Source organism: Microtus ochrogaster, linkage group LG10, assembly GCF_000317375.1.
Source record: "Microtus ochrogaster isolate Prairie Vole_2 linkage group LG10, MicOch1.0, whole genome shotgun sequence".
Lineage (NCBI taxonomy): Eukaryota > Metazoa > Chordata > Mammalia > Rodentia > Cricetidae > Microtus > Microtus ochrogaster.
The window spans coordinates 16,350,522-16,373,021 of NC_022035.1; the positions used below are offsets into that span (position 1 = coordinate 16,350,522).

The window sequence follows — 22,500 nt, forward strand, 5'->3', positions numbered from 1 at the left end:
ACACCCACCACATACACACACATCACATCACACACACACACACACACACACACACACACACACACACAACACACACAGACTGTGAATTGCCTAGTTTGGCCTAGAGATGGCAATGACTGTCTTAGTGTTATTATGGGATCAAATTAAGCACCAGCTGAGAGAGCTTTGAAAAACATCTTTGTATCCCAATGGACAATGTCCTGTACATATTCTCATTGCGCTTGGCCCCTCTTGGGAAAATAATACATAAAATGAACCATAAATGTATAAATAGAAACACTTCTCCTTTCCTTCAAAAGTTGCCGTATAATGAGCTCCACAGAAGTCGAGTTACAAAGTTAGGCTTCGAAAGGCTCGTAGAAATCCAAATTTGTGTTACCACCCACTGCATTTCCTCTGGATGTTTCTCTGTGTCTTTAACAGCCAGAAGGGAGTGTAATGCCATTCCTAGAGCTTCAGCGGCAAGCCTGGCTCGCCCCTAGTGGAAAAATGAGCAATAATTTAGCCAAAGTGCACAAAATGCTCCTGGAGAAAGAGAACAGGAAATTAACTTTTCTTTGGCAGTGCAGGAACTCCCTGACCTCGGCAAAGCATCAGCGAGAAAGGAGGCTTTGCCAAAGGGCCCTGAGGCTTTCCTCCCTAGTCTCCCAGGGCAGGAGTGATTTCCCCTGCTTCCCCTCATTCCTTGCTTTATCGATATCTTCTAAAACTATCTTTATTTTTTTTTCTGAGCAAACATTAACAATGCATCTGAAATTTCCCACAGTATAAGATAAATCAATTTGCCCAAGGATTTTAGAGCTTTGTGAAGCAGACAGATTTGGGGTAGATTAGTTCTGTTTAAAAAGGAATAAGTGGGAGGTAGGAGGAGAAAGAACCAAGCTTACTCTTTCTCTTACAAGGAAGCATTAAGATAATATATACGCTTTGAAAGTTGATGGGGAAAGGAAATGTAGTGGAAATATATACTCTTTCAAATACAGAAATCCCAAGACTCTTGCCCATCTCTGATTTAATTTTCTTTCTACATTCTTACTTTATTATTGTTTGTATGCTAGGTGTTTTGTCCGCATATGTGTATACAAGAATATCTTGATCTGAAGTTACAGACAATTGTGAGCTGCCAGGTGGGTGCTGGGAATCGAACCCAGGTCCTCTGGAAGAGCAACCAGTGCTCTTAACTGCTGAGCCATCTCTCCATCCCCATGACACCCATCTTCATATAAAAATATTGGCCTCCTAAAAGGAAGCTTTGTAAAAATCTGTAATAACAAAGGGAGCATGCCCATCGCACAATAATGTGCACACAATCCTAAGCACGCGTGTTTGCAAAATCTGTCTGAAACGTTTGCTGCAATATGACCAAATTCTATGCGGCCCAGCATTAAAGCAAAATCTTTCAGCAAGCTGCTGAAGGAGGTCAGGGCAGAGACCGTGTTTACATCCGTCTGGGCACATAACATGGCAGGTGAATGGGCGAGTGGGAGGCGCCGTCAGTTTATGCTTTGTGTCCTGTATAGAATTTCCTATAGTGGCCAGCAGTCCTTTGGACTTTCAATTGGATTCCTGAATTCTGATATCCTCACCAACGTTTCTCCTCCCCCCCCCCCATTCCCTCCTCCACTTAAAAGATTCCTACTTCCTGCTTGGTTGAGAAAATTAAAACAATCTGCCCTGCCGGAAGGGATGGTTTCTGTTGGACACTAACAAGCAAGCTCTGGGAAGGGGGCTTGTCTTTCTCACCAGCCAAAGAAAATAGCCAGAAGCTTCAGCAGAGCTTCCCACACAACCCGGGACCGCAGAGGAAGGAATTCCAAACTTTGATATCAGCAGAATCGATCGGTGTTATGTTCTAGGATCTTTATATTCTGACATTTATTGCCAAGGCTTGGTTCTGGGAGCAAGGAGCTGGAGTCTAATGCCTTGACCTACGAGAGTGGGTCTGTAATTTGGGCACTCAAAGTGTTTCTTGCAAAGAACAGCTACAGCGTCTGGCAGTTTGAGTAGCAAGGGTAAGGCTATAGGAGAGGAAAAGTGAGACTCATAGCCTCGACACACCCAGTACAGGATAAGATAAGGAGCCCAGAGAGAGTGGACAGCCAAGTGGACGCTCAGAGGAAGCAAAAAAAAAAAAAAGCAAAAAAAAAAGAACAACTGGTAAGATATGCATCTGTGCACTTAAGGGAAAACCACTAACTCCTTCCGTGAGGGACCTGGTTCTTGAATACTAAGCATGCCCTCTCTCATTTTTCTTACCACTTTGGCTCCGGTATGGGTGAGATAAGGGGCGTCTCTAGGTTTGCAGGTATGTGCCTCTATTTTATACTCTATTTTATAAGCAACTCTGGTACTCGACAAGAACTGGAGCTGACCTCAGCTGCCCCGGAGAGACAGCAACACCTGCACAGAGTGTGTCTATTATGCGTCCTTATCCATCTGTGCAGCGCATGGAGCCATGGATTTTGGGAGAGAATCCAGATAACTGCCTATGAATGCGAAGGGGAAGGACGGAAGTAAGAGTATCCAGAGATAGCAATAGGCCTGGGCTGGATCTGAGGTAATCAACGTAGGCTGAGGAACCCATCCTTCTCTCTCTGGGGGTAAATATGGGACTAGGTAGACAGCAGACAGAAAGGTCTCTCAATCCCTAAGTCCCTATGAATTCTACACTCATATCCGGCAGGTGCTTCCTTAGGCTGGACTCTGCCCAGAGGGAACATGTGCGCTCTGCTGCCAGAAAGAGATTCCAGGCTGCCTGCCATGCGTTTTCTCACGGTGACCTAAACAGAGGTGACATGCAGAGAGGACAGTTGGGGGATATAAACAGGACCGGAGGTGGGGGCATAGGCAGCGTGTTTTTGTTGTTGGGACTACAGGAGGAAGAGAAAGAAGACATGGACATGGAAATTGCGGCATTTGAGAACCTAGTAATGGAGACTGTGGGAAGGTCCGTAGACTGTCCAATAGTGACCATTGCTTCAAAGCCATAGTGTGAACGTAATATTCCATAAGTGGCTTTTGACATCCTGGTGTGTGAATTTACCTACAGAACATTATTACAATACTGAAAAAATTGAAGCATATTGCCATACAATTAATGATGAATTGTCTCTTTTTTGGTCTAGCCTTTAAATCTAAGAAGTATGCTCATTAAGTATGTGTGACATTTAAAAAGTCGTGTTTTTACTAGCAATATTCTTAGTATGACCAGTTTCATAAATTAGAGACTAAAAATGTGATTCCATGATTATTTTTCCATGTTTTAGTATCATTAGTATGCAAACACCCCTTTTCTTATTCTGCTTGTAATCTGACAGAACCTCTATGAATTCATATTCTCGAAACCTGAAGAGTTTTTACTGAGATTGTTTTTACTATTTCAAGAAGGTCTGTTTTCTACAACTTCTTCATAAGATCTTCGTTTAATAAAGCTCTGCATTCGTGAAGGACTGTATATTTTTTGGAGGCTTCTGTAGGAAGAGTCCTTTGGTTTTTGAGTGGCGTGAATGGAAAGGCAGGAGGTGAATGAGCCGAGCAGAGGGCCTCAAGCAGAGCCTGCAGAGAAGGTGAAGAATGGGGTCTGGGATGCAGAGGGAGACTTGCAACTCAGCAGTCCTTGGAGCGCTGTGGGAAAAGCCTCTGATCCGGAGCCTCGGGCATCTATGAGGATATCTGGCCACTGCGTGGTGCTTAGGTACTGATACTGTGGTAAGGACCCCAGGGCTCCTTCCTTTCTGCTCCATTCACGTTGCAGGGCCTTGCTATTTTAAGGCCCAGGGGCTGAATTAACTCCTTGTTTAGGCACCAGGGGCCAGAGACTTGCTATTATTTTATCATATTTCAAAAGAACAAGGTCTTTCCTTGTCCGTGCCTTGTTATTTCCCAAGGGTGGATTGTCAATTGCACATTTGCTGTATCGCAAACGGTGCCCTGTAAGAAGGGCTAATGCTAAGGGAGCTCCGAGGGCAAGAAGGATCTGCCAAGTTGGTTGGGCAGCTTTTATTCTGTAGTAAGTTGCTGTGACCAGGGTTTCGGTTGCAAAGGAAACGACTTCCTACATTTGTTAAGTTCTATTGGGGTCCGGAGGAACGGCACAGGGAAGGGACAGGGTGTAGAGGAAGAAGACAGCAGGAAGGTAGAGAGACAAAAGTGAGACACTCGGGAAAGGAATAACTTGGTTTGCTCCACAGTACAGAGAAGCTTCGGAGAAGCCGAGTGCATTCCCTCCTGATCTCGTTTCATGACAGCTTTTTTTTTTCTAAAGCCGTCTTGAATGAAGCTTTCTGACCAATACCTTCCAGCTATTGCCGAGCTTTTATCCTCTCTGCTGGGGCTTTGTTATGTCTGCAGAGCTATAGTAAGCAGAAAACTGATGGTGCACAGCTGTGCATGGTGGGTGGCATCTCAGAGCAAGGAGCCCTGGTTTAGCCCGAGGAATACCTTCCAAAGCAGGCTGGAAACAGGCTTTCTGTTACTTTCAAAACACACACACAGAGGGAAAGGGGGGAAAGCAGAGAAGGGAGATGGGAGGCAGGATAGGTTCTTGGGTGTTGCCAGAAAGGAGGGCCTTCTTAGTGGGACCAAAGAAGGGATGGCAGGGACAGAGCAGGCCAGCAGTCACGGATGGACCCCCAGGGAAGGACTCTTGGAGAAACTGCTACTCTTGTGCTCCTGGCTTCCTTTTGAGCTTCTCTTGTCTCCAAGATCCACACTGTAGGCAGCTCCAAAGGTTTAGGCAGAGTGGTCTGGGAAAGCTTTAGACATTACCTGCAGACGGGCGTACTCGATGATTGACAGATCGGAAGTCTTTCCTGATAAGTGGACATCACACCGTATTCTTTAGACGTAAGTATTTCAGACGTTCCTCGAGGACACGTACAACTTGCGTCACTTTATCAACCAGTATCTGTGCAGAGGGCTTGGTCCAGCCGTGTCTACTGTTCCCTGCCCGCTCCCCAGCTCTGTCCATTACTCTAATGAATGGGTTCAGACATGCTCGGCTGTTTACTGAATGTCCTCAAAGGCATTTCCCGAATGGGGTTTGACCGTGCTGCTGCTGCCTCTGCTGCCTCCCCTGCCTCTACACTGCCGAGCCTGGCCCCCAGAGAAGAGCCAATAGCTCAGGCTCACAGTTCTTTCCCAGGCTTCTCCTGTGGTCGGACGCCACATCAACGAAGGTCTCATTCTTCCCTTCTTGCTGAGTCACTCTGGTTACCGACCCGCCTGCATAGTTTTACAACTCCTTTTCCCTGTATGACGTGAGGGTAGCGCCTATGATTTAGGGGATCTTGTGATTTAGTTTGTCAAAGTCTGTCTGACCTTTTGGCCTCCTACCCTGACACGCTACTCCCCTAAAGCAGTAAAACAAAGAATATCTGTCCTTTGCCTGTCTCCTCATCTCCCCTTTTCGTGCTGCGTCTTTTAGCGGAAGGAATCAAAGTTCATCAAAGTCAGACCCGCCTATATAATTAGCACGAGTTCTTCAATGTTATCATCTTGACTTTTCTCAGGCCTGGGTTTCCTGTTGGCTGCCGAACAAGCCCGTAGCGATACCGCATCCCTCTTTTCTAAAACCTCACCGTTTCCAGCTATTTCTTATCACTCATCTGATGGTACTTCGCTTCTTCCAATAAAGAAGGACCATGGTACCAACCTTCAAGGGCTTTTCGATTCCTTTTCTCATCTCTCTTCTGCCTTGAATAGTCGTCTTTGTCTACTTCCATGTGCCACACTCACAAGACAGCTGAGCAACAGTGCCACGCCACGGGTGCTTCTGGAGCCAGCCTTGGGCAGGCCACATGTCTCCACTGGAAGTCACGTTGCTCAGCTCCATCAAATTCTTCCTGCTGAACACGCTCAGCGAGGCCCGCAGCTTCATTAGGCCTCTTTCGCTGTTGCCTTTCCCAGAGTCCAGCACTATGCCTGCCATGCTTGAAAACTATCTAAGAGTAAGTGAATGGAGGGCAAAAGAAAGCAAGAGAGAGCTAGAGTGAGAGATAGAGCGAGCGAGCGAGCGAGAGATCCCTGTTTCCTCAGCATCTTCTGTCTTGGCCTTGCCTGACTTCAGTGTGGTGAGAACGGCTTGCTCTTGTGTGTTCCCCATGGTAGGCTCTTAGTTCTGTGAAGGCAGAGGCCCTTCTGGTGTCCTGTGGGTTATTTGCCCCTATAAGGTAAGCCACTTTGTTGCAACAAGCTCCCCACCACAGTGTCCTGCTTTACTATCCTAAAAGCAGTGAAGCCAGCTGACTTTATACTGAACACTTGAGCCAAAATAACTCCACGATACAATTTAGGGATATAATCAAAAGATTCTTTGTTCTGAAAAATGTGGCCATCCAGTGACCAGCATGAGATTCCCTTGCATCTGCTGCATGATAGAGTCATTGACATTTCATTTAATAGGTGACACTCTTAAACCTTGTTTATTTATTGTTAATACATACACACACACATATGATGGAGGACATGCAAATGCTACTCTGTGTGTGTGTGAGTGTGTGTGTGTGTGTGTGTGTGTGTGTGTGTGTGAGTAGGTCAGAGGACAACTCTGAGAGTCAGTTCTCTCCTTCCATGGCTTCCGAAGATCAAACTGAGGTTTTCAGGGCTGTTCATCTAGTGCTACTACCACTGAGTCATCTTTGGTCAGGAGACACGCTGAGGAGGCTTTCCCAGCAAGCCCAGGAAACCTGCTGGGTTCTTATTATCTTGTAATTAGATTTTTAAGTAAAAATATGTTTGATATGTGTCCTGAAAAATCCTTTCCATTTTATTACCTACATTCTCTTAAATAAGTGTACATTTCCCCAAGGGGAAGAAGAATCTATTTTATTCTTATAGCGGAAATATTAGGGCATAATTCACTATGATAGAACTCTGTGATATTTTTCAAATGCCAGAAGTCTGGACTAAAAAGGCAATTTAACTTTTAGTCATCTATGACATGCATCCAAAGCCTTTGATATGATTTGTACTTGAGCATCAAAAGTTCTCATAAATATATAGTTACTTCAATAAATCCACCAAAAAGTCTTTTTGTCATGTGGAAAAAAAGCAAGTTTTATTTTCTGGCCCTACAATATTTTAAAGAGCTGTATTTCTTGGCTTTGTGTAAATCCTCGTAAGGAATTTGAAGGTAACTGAGAAATATCATCCAGGAAGGGTGATTCCTTTACTCAGTATTTTACTGTAAATTGATTATGGTTTTCACATACAAACTCATTTTTGCCATTATTGCTATAATACAAAATCCTAATAGAACATGTTTCTTGATATAAATTTTAACTACTTTCTATTGCCAAGATATTAAAGTAAAAGATGTTTATGTGCATCCATTCAAAACATATTTGTAATTGCATCTTGTGTGCCAAACATTTCCCTAGGCTGGGAAAACAAAAGGAAACGCATCAGATGCAAACCTATTTTTCTGCTTATGTAGAGAAGCAGGTAATGAACATAGTGATTAAACAAACAAATAATACATGTGTGTTGGAGATGATGACCCTTTGCACTCTATGGCAGAACCCACTCCTATTGTTTTGCTAAGTGACCATTTCATCACTATTTCCTAAACATTTATCCTTATATCTACAGGCGAGTGCAGCCCTCAACCCTCATCAGAGACACCGTGCATTGCAATAAGAAGTGTCTCACAGGTAGTCCAAGCACAGAAAACAAAGGACTTTGGTGTACTCAGCCCCAAACAGGGCAGTTATATCATTTCCTCCTAGACTACATTGCGGAAGAGGGTTTGGAAAGATTGTAAGAGCCTGGGGTCAGAGGGGATACTCATGCAAAATAAGATCTTCTGGACATAAACATGGCTGATACATTCACCAGCCGTGGCTGCCTGAACAAGGTCAAATGTGGATGGCAGAGGGCCTCCTGTAGACTCATCCCTGCCTGAGAACTACTGGGGGGAGGGGAGTCAAAGGGCGTGGCCTCCAGTAGACTGTCTATGCTCTGCAGGGGAGCTCTGCACCTGTACATATGAGGAGAGTTAATTCCACTTTCAGGGTAATAAAGAAAAAGAGAAGAAAGGAGGACAGGAAGTTGTGAGGAGGATGCGGGGGAAGTCTGGCAAAGGGGCGGGTATGATCAAAATACATCGTGTATGTGTATGAAAATTTCAAAGAAAAGATAAAATAAATTCAAACAGCATCAAAAGGAAGAAAAGAATGAAGAGGGGAGGAAGGAAGGAAGGAAGGAAGGAAGGAAGGAAGGAAGGAAGGAAGGAAGGAAGGAAGGAAGGAAATAAGAAGTTACTTACAGAAAAGAAATACCGAAGGTGGAGGCAGTCAGGGGAGGCTCTGCTCCTCCCGTTTTAATATTGCATACTTGTTCTCAAACACCAGTGTGCAGGGGCTGGACAGTGGTAGTTAAGAGTACATGCTAGTCTTGGAGAAGACCTAGGTTTAGTTCCAGGCACCCACATGGCAGCTCAAAACCACAGTTCCAGGGGATTTAATGTCCTTTACTGTCATTCACAGACACCAGATATACATGTGGTACACACACACATAGAGAGAGAAAAACATATAAATATAAAAAATGTCCATATATCATAACAGTTGTGTGGGTGACCAGCCACTCTCTGATTGGATTTAAGGCCTATTCCTTGAGATAGAACTTGGGCCACTTGCTTGGGTAGGCAAGAACCTAAGAATGGATAGACCAGGGACCTGTAAGAAGATCAAACTGTATTCTGCTAAAGGAACATGGCAATAAAATTATTCCTAATGACATTATGATACATCCTCAGTTCAGTGTTTTGCTCCGCCATCGTCAGAGAAGAAGCTTCCTCTTGCAGTAGATGGGAACCAGGGGACCCACAGCCAGACAATGTGCAGAAAGTGAGAGATTTTGAACATTCTATCTTAAATGGGACATCTTCATCCAAATCCTTCCCTCGGGGTTCAGGAAGCTATGCAGAAAAGGAGGTAAAAGATTGTAAGAGCGGGGGATGGGGGGTGGGGGGGAAGGGATGGATCACTACAGGGAAACAATGTCCTCCAGGCCCAACAGGACTATTGCACCTATGAAATCTGCAGCAGCAAAAACAGGGTCTGCACAAGTTCAAAATAGAATGGGTCCCAGCACAGACAGGAAGAAGTGGACCTGGGCTCCTACCCCCAACCAAGAAGCTAGCTGCAGTTGGCATCGGCTTGCAAAGGAAAAATTAGTTTTCTCCATTGGAGTCTTAATGCATATATAAGCCACACGTAAAGACTCAATGCCCAGTAGTAGAAGGTCAACACAGAACTAACTCAATGGTGTTTCTGTAGACTTTCTGTCTCATGTTGTTTTGTTTGGACATTTTTGGATTTTTGCATCTATGTTATGATTTCTGCCTGAATTTTTATGGGTTTTGTTTGCCTATCTGTGTTTCTTCATCTTTTTTTCTTGTTTGGAATTTTACTTGTTTGGTTTCCTGTTTCTTTTCTAAAGAAAGGAAGAAAGAGCATAGATTTTAGGGGGTGGAAGGGTGGGGGGGATCTGGGAGGAGTTGGGGGGGGAAATCCATAATCAGAATACAGTCTATGAAAAAAATTTAATAAAAAAGAAAAAAAGGTACATAATAATTTAATAAAAGCAGACCTCTATTTGAATAAAAAAGATAATGATCCTTATTAAAGAAAACAAAGCAAGGATATAGGTATATAGTTATTATTAGAACACTTTTAATGACAGAGACCAAACCTAATCAACTTACAGAATTCCTAATATAAAAGAACAGCTACAATACAGTCACTGAAATTTATGTATGTTATAGCATCATTTAGCATCAGAGCATCTTGTTATTGGACATGTTCATATCAAAACTTCATTTTCCTTCCAATACAAGCTCTAGAGGCGGGATTTGTTCTTTCGGCAATACATACAACCTTGCACATGGACAGATTAAAAATCTTGGCCCGGAATGTAAAGCAAGGAGATAGGAGAGCCGGAATTCAAGTTCATGTTTTTGATGATCCGTCTATCTCTCCATCTGCTCTCCATGGCTCCATCAGACACTCCCAGGACGTTATTACAATATCCTACCTACCTTCGCTTCACCTAAGCTGGTATAAAGATTTCAGATTTTGAAATCTTTCCAGCAAAAATAATGGGCTCATCTATAAAAAGGCTCTCAGGTAGTCTAGCAAAGTGATTGCTGAGGAAGAACTTGGCAAATCTCTCAATAACAAAGGAAGGCAGGTAATTCTGGTCAGCAGGGTTATAAGCCTGAAGGTAAGCTGTAGCGGAGAAGAGACTCAGTGCATGATTCCACTAAAGATTCAAAGACGACTCGCAGAAACTGAAGATGTAATCACAAGCGCTTATTTCCCAAAGTGCTGCTCCCTGCATTTAGAATCCTGCATTTGTTGGTGCGGCTGACTAACTGTCCGCACAGTTTCTGTTTCACTGACGTAGTATGTGCACCTGTCATTGGACTAGCTCAAACAGTCTCTGCCCTTTGGTATTGGGCCACTCTGCTGATACAGTGGGTTATAAATAATTACAAGGACAAGAGCAGTTTATACTACGGGATACTGCAACACAGTCTTACTGACAATCTCAGTTCCTTTATTTGCTAGAGTCTCAGAAGTGAATTAGAATTTTAGGTCAAGTTATTGGGGCTTTAATAAAACACAGCCAACACTTCTACATTATTTAAAATGTGTCCAGCACTAAGACGTGCTGGAGGAAGCTGTACTGCTCTTCATTCAGCTGATGCTGGTTCAGTGAGAAAGAGGAGTGGTAGCTTTCAAAATGCACATGAATGAAGAGCTGACGCTACTCTCTGCTCACGTCCGAGCTGCTGTCCTTGAGCAGGCTGAAGGAGAGAGAAGCATCCTGTGGTTAGGGAAAGGAGGGACATTCTGGGTCCTTGTATTTCGCTGAGTGTCACTGATATATTTGGAAGCATCTGTCTTCCCCTTTCGCCCAGACGCCTGTTTGTTTACTTTGGCCTGGCAAAGGCCACGCTTTCCCTACAACCCCACGTCTATCAAATGAAACAGCCCATGGTCAGTTCCAGACACTGTAAGTTTGCCACTCAATTACATTTTCTCAAGAATCATGTCGGTTTGCAGATAAGTTCTTAGAGTTTAAATAGTGTGCTGGTTAATATTTGTCAGCCGGACATGAACTAGAGTTATTTGGGAAGAGGTAAATTTGAGTGAGATGATGCCTCCATCAGACTGGCCTGTAAACAAGTCTATAGGGTCATTTTCTTGATTAATGGTTGATGTGAAGCGCTCAGCCCACTGTGGGCACTGCGACCCCAGTCAGGTGGCTCAGTAAGCAGTGTTTCCTCATGGTCTCAGTTGTAGTTAGTGCTTCTAGGTTCCTGCCTTGAGTGATGGATTGTTGTCTGTAATCCAAATAAATACTTTCTTCCCCAAGAAGTTTTGGTTTTGGTCAGTGTCTTTTGGACAGTAATAGTAAGCAAACTATGACCTGATTTCTTCATCCATCAACTACAATATTCCTTAGCATGGAGGAATCATTGCTTCAGTGTGTTTTTCCCAAAGCACCATGCACAGAAGGTGATTGTGCTCTGTTGCTCCCAGCTACACTTGCATGTGGCACACATAGCTCAAACTCAGAACATTTTCTTGCCTCCTTGCTCTTTAATGATGCCTTATGATTTTAAAAACGCAGACATGGTACCTGCTATGTGAAAAGCATGGCTGTAAGTACTTTGCAAGTCTTAACTCTTTCACCTTAGTAGCACCCTTAGAAGAAAGATGCTGTCAAGGATCATATAGTTAGTGCTAGGAAGAGTAAGTGACAAGTTGGTATTCTGCACTTCACTAGGCATGGTCTATATATTAGCAGACAGCAAGAGTTTGCAGCTAAGCTGTCACGTCTCTTTCTTCTCTTCTTTCTACCATCTTAACCCCGCTTACTCCTCCCCTGGTCTTCGTTTCCTTCTTTCTCATCTTGGGCACTTTTCACTGCGTACTTTGACTAATCTTAAACTCTTAATCATCCTGCCTCAACCTCGAGTGCTGTGATGTGGGTATGTGTCATCAGGCCCAGCTAAGTATATTTCTCCTCTCCATAGATATCTTTAAAGATTTTGATTCTGCACTACAGTTCATTACTTTACGTACCCTTCCTTGTTAAGTATACAGCATGCACAGTGTTCTGGGATAGACATTAGAGATAAACCAACAAGGTGATCGTGGCCCAGAAAGAACTGACATGGGGGAGAGATGTAAAATCCTCTCATAAATACTGATTGTGCTGGATAGTTTTATGTCAATTTGATACAAATGATAGCCATCGGAGAGGAGAAATCCTCCACTGAGAAATGCCTCCCATAAGATTGGGCTGTAAGCATGCCTGGAAGGCATTTTCTTAATTAGTGATTGATGTGTGCGGCTCAACCCCTTGGGCTTGTTGTCCTGGGGTTGCGAAAGCAAACTGAGCCCCTCCAGAGCCTCTGCATCAGCTGCTAGATCCAGGTTTTGTCCTTATTAAAGCTCTTGTTCTGACTTCTGTTGATGATGGAAGAATAAGCCAAATAAAGCCGCTTGCTCACCATATTTCTTTGATCAAGGTGTTGCACCACATCAAAAAAAAATCATAAATAAGACACTGGTAAAGATATGTATCACAATTAAAAATTTCCAAGACAGAGAGTGATGGAATGTTTGGGGATGGTTTGGAGTTTGATGATGACGGAGATAATAAAGACTTTATAGGCAGAAGGTCTTTGTATGGTATAGAGAGCAGGATGGAAGCCAGGTATGGAAAGAACTGGGCTATGTGACTAGTGATGGAAGGCAGCTTCTCCCAATCTTGTGACGCTTGGCAAAGATGTCGACTTGGGGACTGGAGAGATGCCTCAGCGGTTATCAGCGACTGCTGCTCTTCCAGAAGACCAGAGTTTGGGTCTCAGCCCTCATTGTCAGGTGGCTCTCAGCCCCCGAATATCCAGCTGCCGGGGACCAGATACTCTTTCTGGGCCTCCACAGGCATTACACATAATGACACATAGCCACACATATAATACATAATATAATAATCTTTTGAAAACAGAAGTGAAGTCAACCTAATCAGTTAATGGAAATAGTGTTTAAAAAATTAAATACTGAAAACCATGGGCATCTTATGCTTCCGGCCCACTAAGTAGACAAGCTCCTGGATAGCTGTCATTCAAAGTGATTTCCCCTCCTTTCCAGCACCCTGCTGTTGCCTCCTCTTCTCTGGCCTCTTATATCTCTTGCATGACCATTGTCCAATCTCATCACCTCCAACAGTAAACCAAAAATAATCAGTATCTGCCATTAAGGTATTACAAACAAATTTAAATTTCTGCCACTTTCTTTGTGTGTATTCAAAACCTCCCTTTATTCGTGGGATAACCTAAGCACTGTAGTGAGAAAGAAGAATATGTATCTGGGGTAACAATAAGCTGCTATGGGAATAACCCTGAATTATTAAGTGTCAGCAATTCTTGTTGTCTCACACTTAAGACTCTTCCTGGCTCATGAAGATGCCTTCAAGCTTTAATCCATTGTAACTGAGAAAAACAACAGAGCAATGGTCATTTTTTTTTTGTTTTTGCTATCTCTGCAACAAAATACCAGACAAAAATCAACTTAATTTGACTTACAGTTTTGGGGGTAGGGTCCATCACTGTTGGGAAGGCATGGTAGCAGGGGCATGAAATAGGAAGTGGTATTGTGTATAGCGACAGGACACAGAAAGAAATGGATGCTGATGCTCAGCTTGCTTTCTCATACACAGTTCCAAAGTCACGGCCAATGGAATGAAGCTGACAGCCCCAGGGTGAGGCTTCCCACCTCAGCTAAGCCAGTTTAGCAGCACCCTTGCATACGTGCCCAGAGGTTTGAGTACCGTGCGATTCTAGATTCTGTCAAGTTGGCAATCAATATTCACCATCACAGATAACGCTGGCAGCCTTTCAGCTCTAAGTCTTTTCAACAATACCCCCCCACCCATCCTCTCTGAGTCCAGGTCCTATATCATGTTTGCCTAAATCTGATGAATAGGTAGCAAGGCTGGGACTCCTTTGATGATAGTCATTACTGTTAACTTATGTTTACATCTGTCTTGTCTTTCTAGGCAGCCATTGCCCCGAAGGAGCTCTGTTTTTAAACATTCATCTTTCCACAACAGTGAGAGTTACTCAGGTTGTCGTCATTCTTGTCAGTGAATAGAGAGTTGCCGTGCTTCATTCCTAGAGGAAATGGGAAGGATAACTCTCCTAATGGCCTTGGTGTGCATTGATGATGCCCTTCAATGGGAATGTGCTACGTTTTCACATTGGATTTTTGTGCCTTCTTTCTTTCCTTAGATTGAAGAGTCGATCGAAACATACTTTGGCCATCACAGCAGAAGGGCCATCCTTTTCAGGCCTCCTTCGTACGATGGAGCCAAGCTTCAGACCCTCCAGTACCTCCTCCATCAGCATGGCTACAGTGTTGTTACTGTTGAAGAAAGACTTGGTGCTGGCCAAGGTCTGGAGCTGCTGGACCAAGGTCAGAATAATAAGTAGCTCTTAGAGTTACATGACATATGAACAGGTTCTAGAACATGCTGCTAATTTTCTCCCCCTAAAACCATTTCACAATACAAGGTTTTATCCGTGGCCAAACATCTCATAGCATATACATGTAGCTTCTTTGTTCCTTTTTATTACCTTCTCTCAATTTCCTTTAGTGAGATCCCTTTATTATTGAAATTATTCTGTTTGTATTTCGGTAGCATTTTGGAGTCACATAGTTTATATTTAAATGCTACATTAAAAATGTTTATGTTTATGTGTGTGAATACATATTCTGCCTAGCACCGAACGGTTCCATATTTTAAGAAAATTGCCACTTCATTTGATGGCAAGTAGAATGTGCTAGAAATTGTTTTGCCAAGCCAGTCAAAATGGGATTCACAGATGTTCTAAATATGAACATAAGGACATTTATTATACATGCCATTAGTGATCAAGTATTTCCATTTCTATCATTTGAAGAGAAAAATAGGCGATAGGTTGTGAAATAAATTATTTGAAAGAAAACTGAGTACATGATGAAATGTTGAGAGACCAAAATGAGTAGCAGCTACTACCTCTCCATCAGCTGAACACAGGGCAGGTCCCGCGCTACACTCTGTATTCTCGACCTCATTCAATAGTCTCTATCACAGCCTGACTAAAATTAAGAAACATAAATTCTCTTCACATTCCAACAAAGGAAACTGAGTCTTTGTGGGACGAAATACCCATAATGCTGTGAGGGAAGGATGAAAGGGAGGTCTGAAATCCCCCTCTCATTTCCTGTGTTCTTCTTCATTGTCCCTCTGCTGACTTAGTCTCTTGTGGTTTGTTATCCTGCCGTGAACTCGTGGGAGAGACAACGATGCAGACTATGCAGTCAGAATAAGCTGCATAAGTCACGTTTTCTTTTTTAAGATTGCACAGTAGAGCCGTCCCTCAGTACCCACAGAGGGCTGGCTCCAGGACTCCCTGCAGATACCCAAGTCCCATTTATGAAACAGTGTAGTCTTTACAAATACCCCCCCAACACACACATATTTTGAATCATTTCTAGATAATTTAAAATATCTAGTACAACACAAATACAGCACACCTTGTTATTATGCATAGGGCATTATTCAGGGAATAATGACAATAAAAAAACTCTTTACTTTCAATGCACATGTAAAAACTAAATTATTTGCCAAGGTAGAATTTGAGAAAGTGGGTCTCAAAACATGAATAGGTTGTATGTGCATCTATTTTCTGTTCTTTTCTTTTCCATAAGAAAGGGGAAAGAAACAATTTAGTTAACTGCTTTTTCTCAATGGTGGTTTTCTTTGGGAGGGAATAGTCAGGCTCTGGGGCCCCAATGTAGTGAGGTGTCCTTTTCCTGGCTGTGTGGGTGAAAAAAAATTGCAAAGATGTTTCTGAGAAGGGTAGATGATGCTTGGACTCAATCACCCTTCATACTTGGCTGGTGAAACGCTTGGGAAATAGAATCCATGACAGTCATTTGATGAGAAGTTTGTAAGACAGACCTCTGTGGATGCAGCATCCTGGTCTCTGTTCTGTAGGAATAGCTTAGAGGTCTAAACCAGTGAACCTCTGCCTGCATAGAAGAAAAACAAAGGGATGTGTAAGCCCTGGAATGTCAATAAGAGCTGAGAACAAAGATGGTGAACGTTTTTGAGTTTTGTTGGATTTGGTTCTATGATGAGGGGACAAGCTAAAGTTGTGGAGCATTTGGCAGTGGCATCATCAGAACCTCATTAGAATAGGAGTTGGCTAAAGGAAATATTTCAAAATGCTTAGCTTCTCTCTCATCCCATACTGAGTGTAGTGATTGCATTGCCTGCTCGCTGTGTGTCCAGCATTCCCAGTGTCAATCCAGGCGTTCCTCATGACTGCTACTGTGTTCTAAACTCCCCACACCCCACCACGTCTCGATGATGCCCCTCACTTAAGTGTGCCTACAGTGTGGAGTGTCTGCGCCTTTCACCTTCAATTCAACTTTCATTTTCTCCAGCTGCAAAACAGATGGATTGCGTCACCTCGTCCCCTTGGTGTCTGTGGGCCAGTCTGACACAGAAGAGGGAGGATTGCTTTGCGGCTTCCAAGTCGTACAAAAGTGCAACGGCTGCTTGAAGCAATCGAATCTGGCAGCCGGAGGAGCTGCCGGGCCCATGGACCAGCGATAACTGTGTAGTGTCGCTCGCATTTGTCACGTAGCTGATGAGTCAGTTCCCTTTCCAGCACCCCTCCACCCCCAGCTTTGAAAACATCTTCCCAGCTCAATTTAGCATTCTTTTCCTCAGTTACCTATTGCCTTCAGCAATAAGAGCAATTTCACAAGCAGGAGAGTTGATTTTTAATTTTTTTTTTCATTGTGGAGCACCTGTGGAGAGAATGCCTGCAGTAAAATAGCCCTCTGATGCTAATCTGACATATATCATATATGGAATTAAGAAGGAAATGGCAGCTAATTCTATATGACCACCAATTTAGCCTATTCGCTGTGTTTGAACTGTACATGCTACAGACATGCTTTTCAGAGTGGGATTCTCATAGCTCCTTGGCTGGCACCTGGTTTACTGCCTCAGGACTTGACCTCATGTGCATTGGCAGAGAAGAGAAGGAAGCCACATGAATGGCTGTGAACTTAGGCCCCCAGGCTGAGCAGCTCGCAAATGGAAACAGCTCAGGAGGACCTGGAGTCCTGTCTCGCCCGCCTTTTATTTTCCCATTGCACTTTCTTCCTGGTTCTAACTTGCCAACTGAAACTGTGACATTAGAGCCACAGTAGGTACCGCCACCAGTGCTGCAGAGGGCACAGGGGCAGGGCTGATGTGTTGATAAAATGCATTCGTGGACAAAGGAAAGAAAGTATGAGATCTATTTTCCTTTTTTTTTTAAAAAAAAAACAAACTTATTTTTACCTGCTCTCCTCTCTTGTCCTGACTTCACCCCAATCACTCTGCTGACTTCTCTGTCTGTGCTATCTCCAGCTTAGAGCCATTTTTTAAAAAGCCTTCATAGGTTGATAAAAATAATAAAAGTTAGGAAAAATATATTAAAAAGGGTCATGGGCCAGACAGGCAACGTTCTACATTTCAAAGGTAATCTGCGCTGGGAGAATGACTTCAGTTTTGTTGTTATTTTAGTTTGCCTGCGTGTCTGTCTGTGTCCCACGGGTATGAATGCGGTGAATGTGAACGACCTTAAGGACTAGAAGATGCGTCAGATCTCCTAGAACAGAAGTCACAGACTTCTGTGAGCTCCAAATGCGTGTTGGGAGTAGACGCCCCATCCTTTGGAAGAGCAGCCAGTGCTCTTGACCACTGAGTCATCTCTCCAGCCCCTGGGTTTTGTATTTTACTTGCTTGGGTGCTTGATTTTTAATTCCATTTCTTAATGAACACCATTTGAAAGGAAAAGCTGGCAATTTCTGTTCCTAAATTATGATATGAACATTATGGATCCTTGCTCCCTAGGGGTTAATTCCATGCTAGGGGCATATGATAAGTTGATGTCTCAACTGCAAAAGAATATGGGTTCTTTCATATTCATATGAGTGTAAGTCATTTCATCTTTGGGTCTCTGCTAAAGGCATTTGTAATATTTACTTCTAAGTAGCATGTGAAATGAATTTAATTACTTTCTCTGGTACCATTTGAGACAAATGAAAGTCCTGCCAACACTTTATCTCATTCACAGCTCTGGAATGAGCCCCGAACCGTATATGCTAAGAACATAAACATGAGATTCTTCTGTGCAGCCATGTTAGGGACCCTGGGCTAAGGGATAGATGATGAGCTCAAAAAGCAGCAATTCTCCATATTAATTTAAAAAAATGAAAATACACAAAAGCCTGCCTCCTTCTGCACATTGTATTGCTTATAATATAACAGCATAGGTGCTTATAGCCATTATTTCATCTTTACACTGGTTTTGAGAACAGCACAAGGACAATGGTCCTTTTAGAGCTAAGCTTACAAAATGTCACAGATCGAAAGCCTATTTTCATGGCCTTCCAGTGCCTTGCTTTTGAAAAATAGAGCCTCTGTCCTTGCGTTCAGGGGATCATATAATTCTCTAAGGAAAAGAGGTAGGTGCTACCCGTTTGCTCTCTTTCATAACATGCTGGGCTATTTAGGAAATCAGTGCTTCAGTGCACAGCAACCTATGAGGGAGTAGATGTTTTCTAAAAGTTTTAAACTTTACTCCTTATGTGGAGTTTGAATAAAACACAGCATGAGAGATCTGACTCACAGTAGTTTCTATCGTGGGTCAGAATTATGCATGTGCACTTGAAGAGCCATGTGTATGCAGCCCCCTTTTCAACTTTCTAATCCATCTCAAACTTTCAGTCTGTGTGTTACAGACCGAAGCTGATATCAAAGCCACGGAACTAGAATAACAATTATGCTTTCTTACTTTAGGGTTTTTCTATGGAATATTTTCTGAAGAAATACAAAAATGGAAAGGCCTTGCTTTCCAAGACTGATTAAATCTGGTCATTCAGAAAGAATTCTATGGATTTCAGTAAAGCATATAACAACACAACTACTAAAATGGAGATATAAGATTAGGACTCATATTGGATATTCCTTCTTAGCTACAATAATGTGGGCTTAGCTTTGCTGATAAACCGCCAAAGGTCTAGAGCAACAACTGAAACTTTTACCCTCAGGAAGAAAGAAGCAAATGTTAATTACAGTTACTCTTTCCAGCTTCCTACAAAACTGAGTAGTGTGTGTTTGTGTGTGTGTGTGTGTGTTTGTGTGTTGCATTATATACATGGGGATATTACACAGCCAACTGTAAGTAGTGCAATGATTCAAGAGCTGGGGAAACATTTGTATTGCAAAGTAAACTTCATATTTGGTTCTTTCAGAACCTTCTAGAATGGGCTGGAGTAGCCCATGTCAGTGGGCTACAGTAAAACTATTGCTATGAGAGGCTGCAGGATGTACTATAATAAGTACGGCTTGGCATTTGTATTGTCATTGAACGTGACATGTCATGTTCTGAAGAGCAAGAAATTTACCCAAATGTGATCTTGGGAACCATTGATAAAAGACTCAGTTTATAGGGTAAGAGATAGCATCACTAATTAATACTAATACTACTACTACTACTACTACTACTACTACTACTACTACTACTACTACTAATAATAATAATAATAATAATAATAATAATAAAAACTATAGTAAAGAAGATAGAAAACTGTTTCCTTCCCTGTTTCATGTCTACTTTTCCTTCTTTGCTTCCGTACCTCCTTTCTTCTTTCTTTTCTTTCTCTACCTTTTAAATGTCACAAAAATTCTCTTTTAAGCTTTCTGAGTGCTGGGGTTATAGGCATGAGCTACCATAGCCAATTTGTTTAATATTTTAAGTTACATGCACTTGTTCTTTCAAACTAGTCATCTAGATATATTTCTGAGCCAATCATGTGTGTGTGTGTGTGTGTATGTGTGTGTGTGTGTGTGTGTGTGTTCAGACTTTATCTTTAAAAGTTTGTTTCGTGGCCCAAATTTGTATAGAAAGATGGGCCCTTGCAGATATTTCGCAGTTGTTTCTTTAGCATCTTACTCTTCTGATCTTCATCTGAAACCTTCATGGTTGGAAAAGTTACTCAAAATCTTCTTTACTCTTTGTATTGAAAGTGAATAAATAAGGTAGCTGAGATCTCAGTTATCTGCAAGTGCTGGCTTAGTTTCTTCTCCTATTGCTGTGACAAGTACTTCCACTGAAGCAGTTTGGGAGGAAGGGCTCATCTCCACTGGTCACTCGAGGTACAGTCTGTTGTTTCAGGGAAGTCAAGTGGTGGGAGCGTGACTCAGTTGCTCACCAGACAGCCACCATCAGGAAGCAGCGATGCAAGGATGCCACTGCAGCTCAGCTCCCTCTCTCCACTCTCAGAGTCTAGGATTGGCACCACCCACAGTGGGCAGCTCTTGCCACATCAATTGACCCCCGTCAGGCATACTCATAGGCTGGTCCCCTAGATGATACTACATCCTATCTAGTTGATAATTCATATGAACCATCCCAAACCCTAACAGCTTTACCACCAAAACTGCTTCCGTGGAGGAGTGATGGACTTTTGGTGATGGAAGATGTAAGCTTTAGAGTAAGTTAGAAGCACAGTTGTGGTCCCTAGGCTTATCTTAACATTCTTAATGCACATAGAAACTTGGGCAAGTTACTTAACATCTCTGAGCCTCATTTACATCATATTCAAATTGATGCTTTGAGAATAGTACATAATAAGTGTCTAGGAATGGTAGATAATATTGTGTGATCTAGTCACAGAGAGGAGAACATGATGTTCCTCTGTGTGGAAGTAGATGTGAGGTGAGACCTAGAAGAAGGGTTTGCTGATGGTGTAACAGTATAGATGTTCTTCGAGTTGGAAGCCCTCAACCAACATATTCTCATGTAGTCTGGGCATACATTCTCTTAGAATACCCTAAGCTTATATTTACGTCTGGAAGCTCCCCAAATTCGTCAATTATCTCAGTCTGCTTATCACTTACAATCACTCCTTCCACATAGAGATAAATACGTATTGACTATAGAAATAAGTGACGAGAGAAAGTACATCAATCTTTAGGCTTGAAGACTGGATATCTCATGAAATAGTTCTTACAATTTAGTTTGTAAAATATTTATTATTTATTTTGATTTTCTTTTTGAGATAGGGTCTCATACATAGCTTAGGCTGGCCCAGAACTCAGTCTATAACCCAGGCTAGTCTCAAACCGACACTTCTATCTTAGTTTTCTGCTATTACAGGCATGTGCTTCCATACTTGGATTAACTGTTTATTCTTATATAACCTTAGAAGAATACTGATATTCTACTCACAGGCTATTCTGGTGTTATGACAACAATGGCACAAGTCTAGCAATGGCAACCATAGAGCTGGTACTGTATACGCCACCTAAGTCCAGACCTAAAACTACTGTACTCTTTGGGCAGGGAGTTTTCAAAGGTCTCTTGTCATCTTTGCCTGTTGCTTTTTGCAGAGGTTAGATGAATTCAAACATACTTGGATGCAGGTACCCTAAACTTTGAACAGGCAAATAAACAATATAAGCTCAAGCAGTGAGGCCAGGGCGTTTGTAGAGGCCACATACTTAGATATGATGGTTAATTCTCTGGATGCTTACTAGTGTATAAAACAAGGTAGCAAACAGTGTTGCCTAAAGATGTTTTCCATTGAAGAGAACATGAAAATGAGCATATAGCTTTTGATTTTGTGAATCTAGAAAGCAACAAGAATAAGTGGTCCAAGCCTCCCTCTTGTCCCCAGGGCGTGGCTATGTCCTCTGCATTATTCTTTTTACTTCTTTCCTGGTGTGAAGTAAAGGCTCACTGTGTGCTGCTCTACTTGCTCCTTCAAAAGACATATTTTATGAGCTAGGATTTTTGCAGTGTGTTTTTCACTCAAGCAAAAGACAGAGGCACCATCAAATCCTTCATTTTTGTGCCATCCATGAGCTGTTTAGTAAATCACAGTCTTAATTCACAGACTGGTACAGTGGTCTAATAGAGAATAGATATTTTCTCAAAGTTATTGACCTGCTTCTGGGGTGGACTTCAGGTACTATGTCCAAAAGAGTCTGGCAGAATGTATTTTTTGTCAAGTCAGAATTATTTATGGATCTTTGGAGAAGACATACTTTTCCAGTTGCAGCAGAAATCAGAAATCAGCAAGAATCAGAAAAAATAATAGAATATTTCAATCACGAAGACTGTTTCTGAGAGAGCCTCATGTAGCCGAATCAATATGCTTGCATTCCCACTTTTAATGAAAGACTGTAATGCAAGGCTTACTGGTAGTAAATCTAGACGAAGGATGAGTTATCCTTAACCCAGTCAGAACTGTCCTCATGAAAAAGTCCATCTCTCACAGTAGGAAAGTTTGGGTAGAACAGAAACAAGTCTGCAATGCAGTAACACACACACACACACACACACACACACACACACACACACACACA

General features: G+C 42.5%; 1 protein-coding gene across 1 annotated transcript in view; it reads left to right on the top strand.

The window, feature by feature from the left end:
• Positions 1-22,500, top strand: part of Cped1 (cadherin like and PC-esterase domain containing 1) — a 285,451-nt gene that overhangs the window by 13,732 nt on the left and 249,219 nt on the right. The window contains exon 2 of the mRNA XM_005363770.3: positions 14,312-14,495. Within this exon, the coding sequence (XP_005363827.1) occupies positions 14,312-14,495 (184 nt within the window). The remainder of the gene's footprint in view (positions 1-14,311; positions 14,496-22,500) is intronic.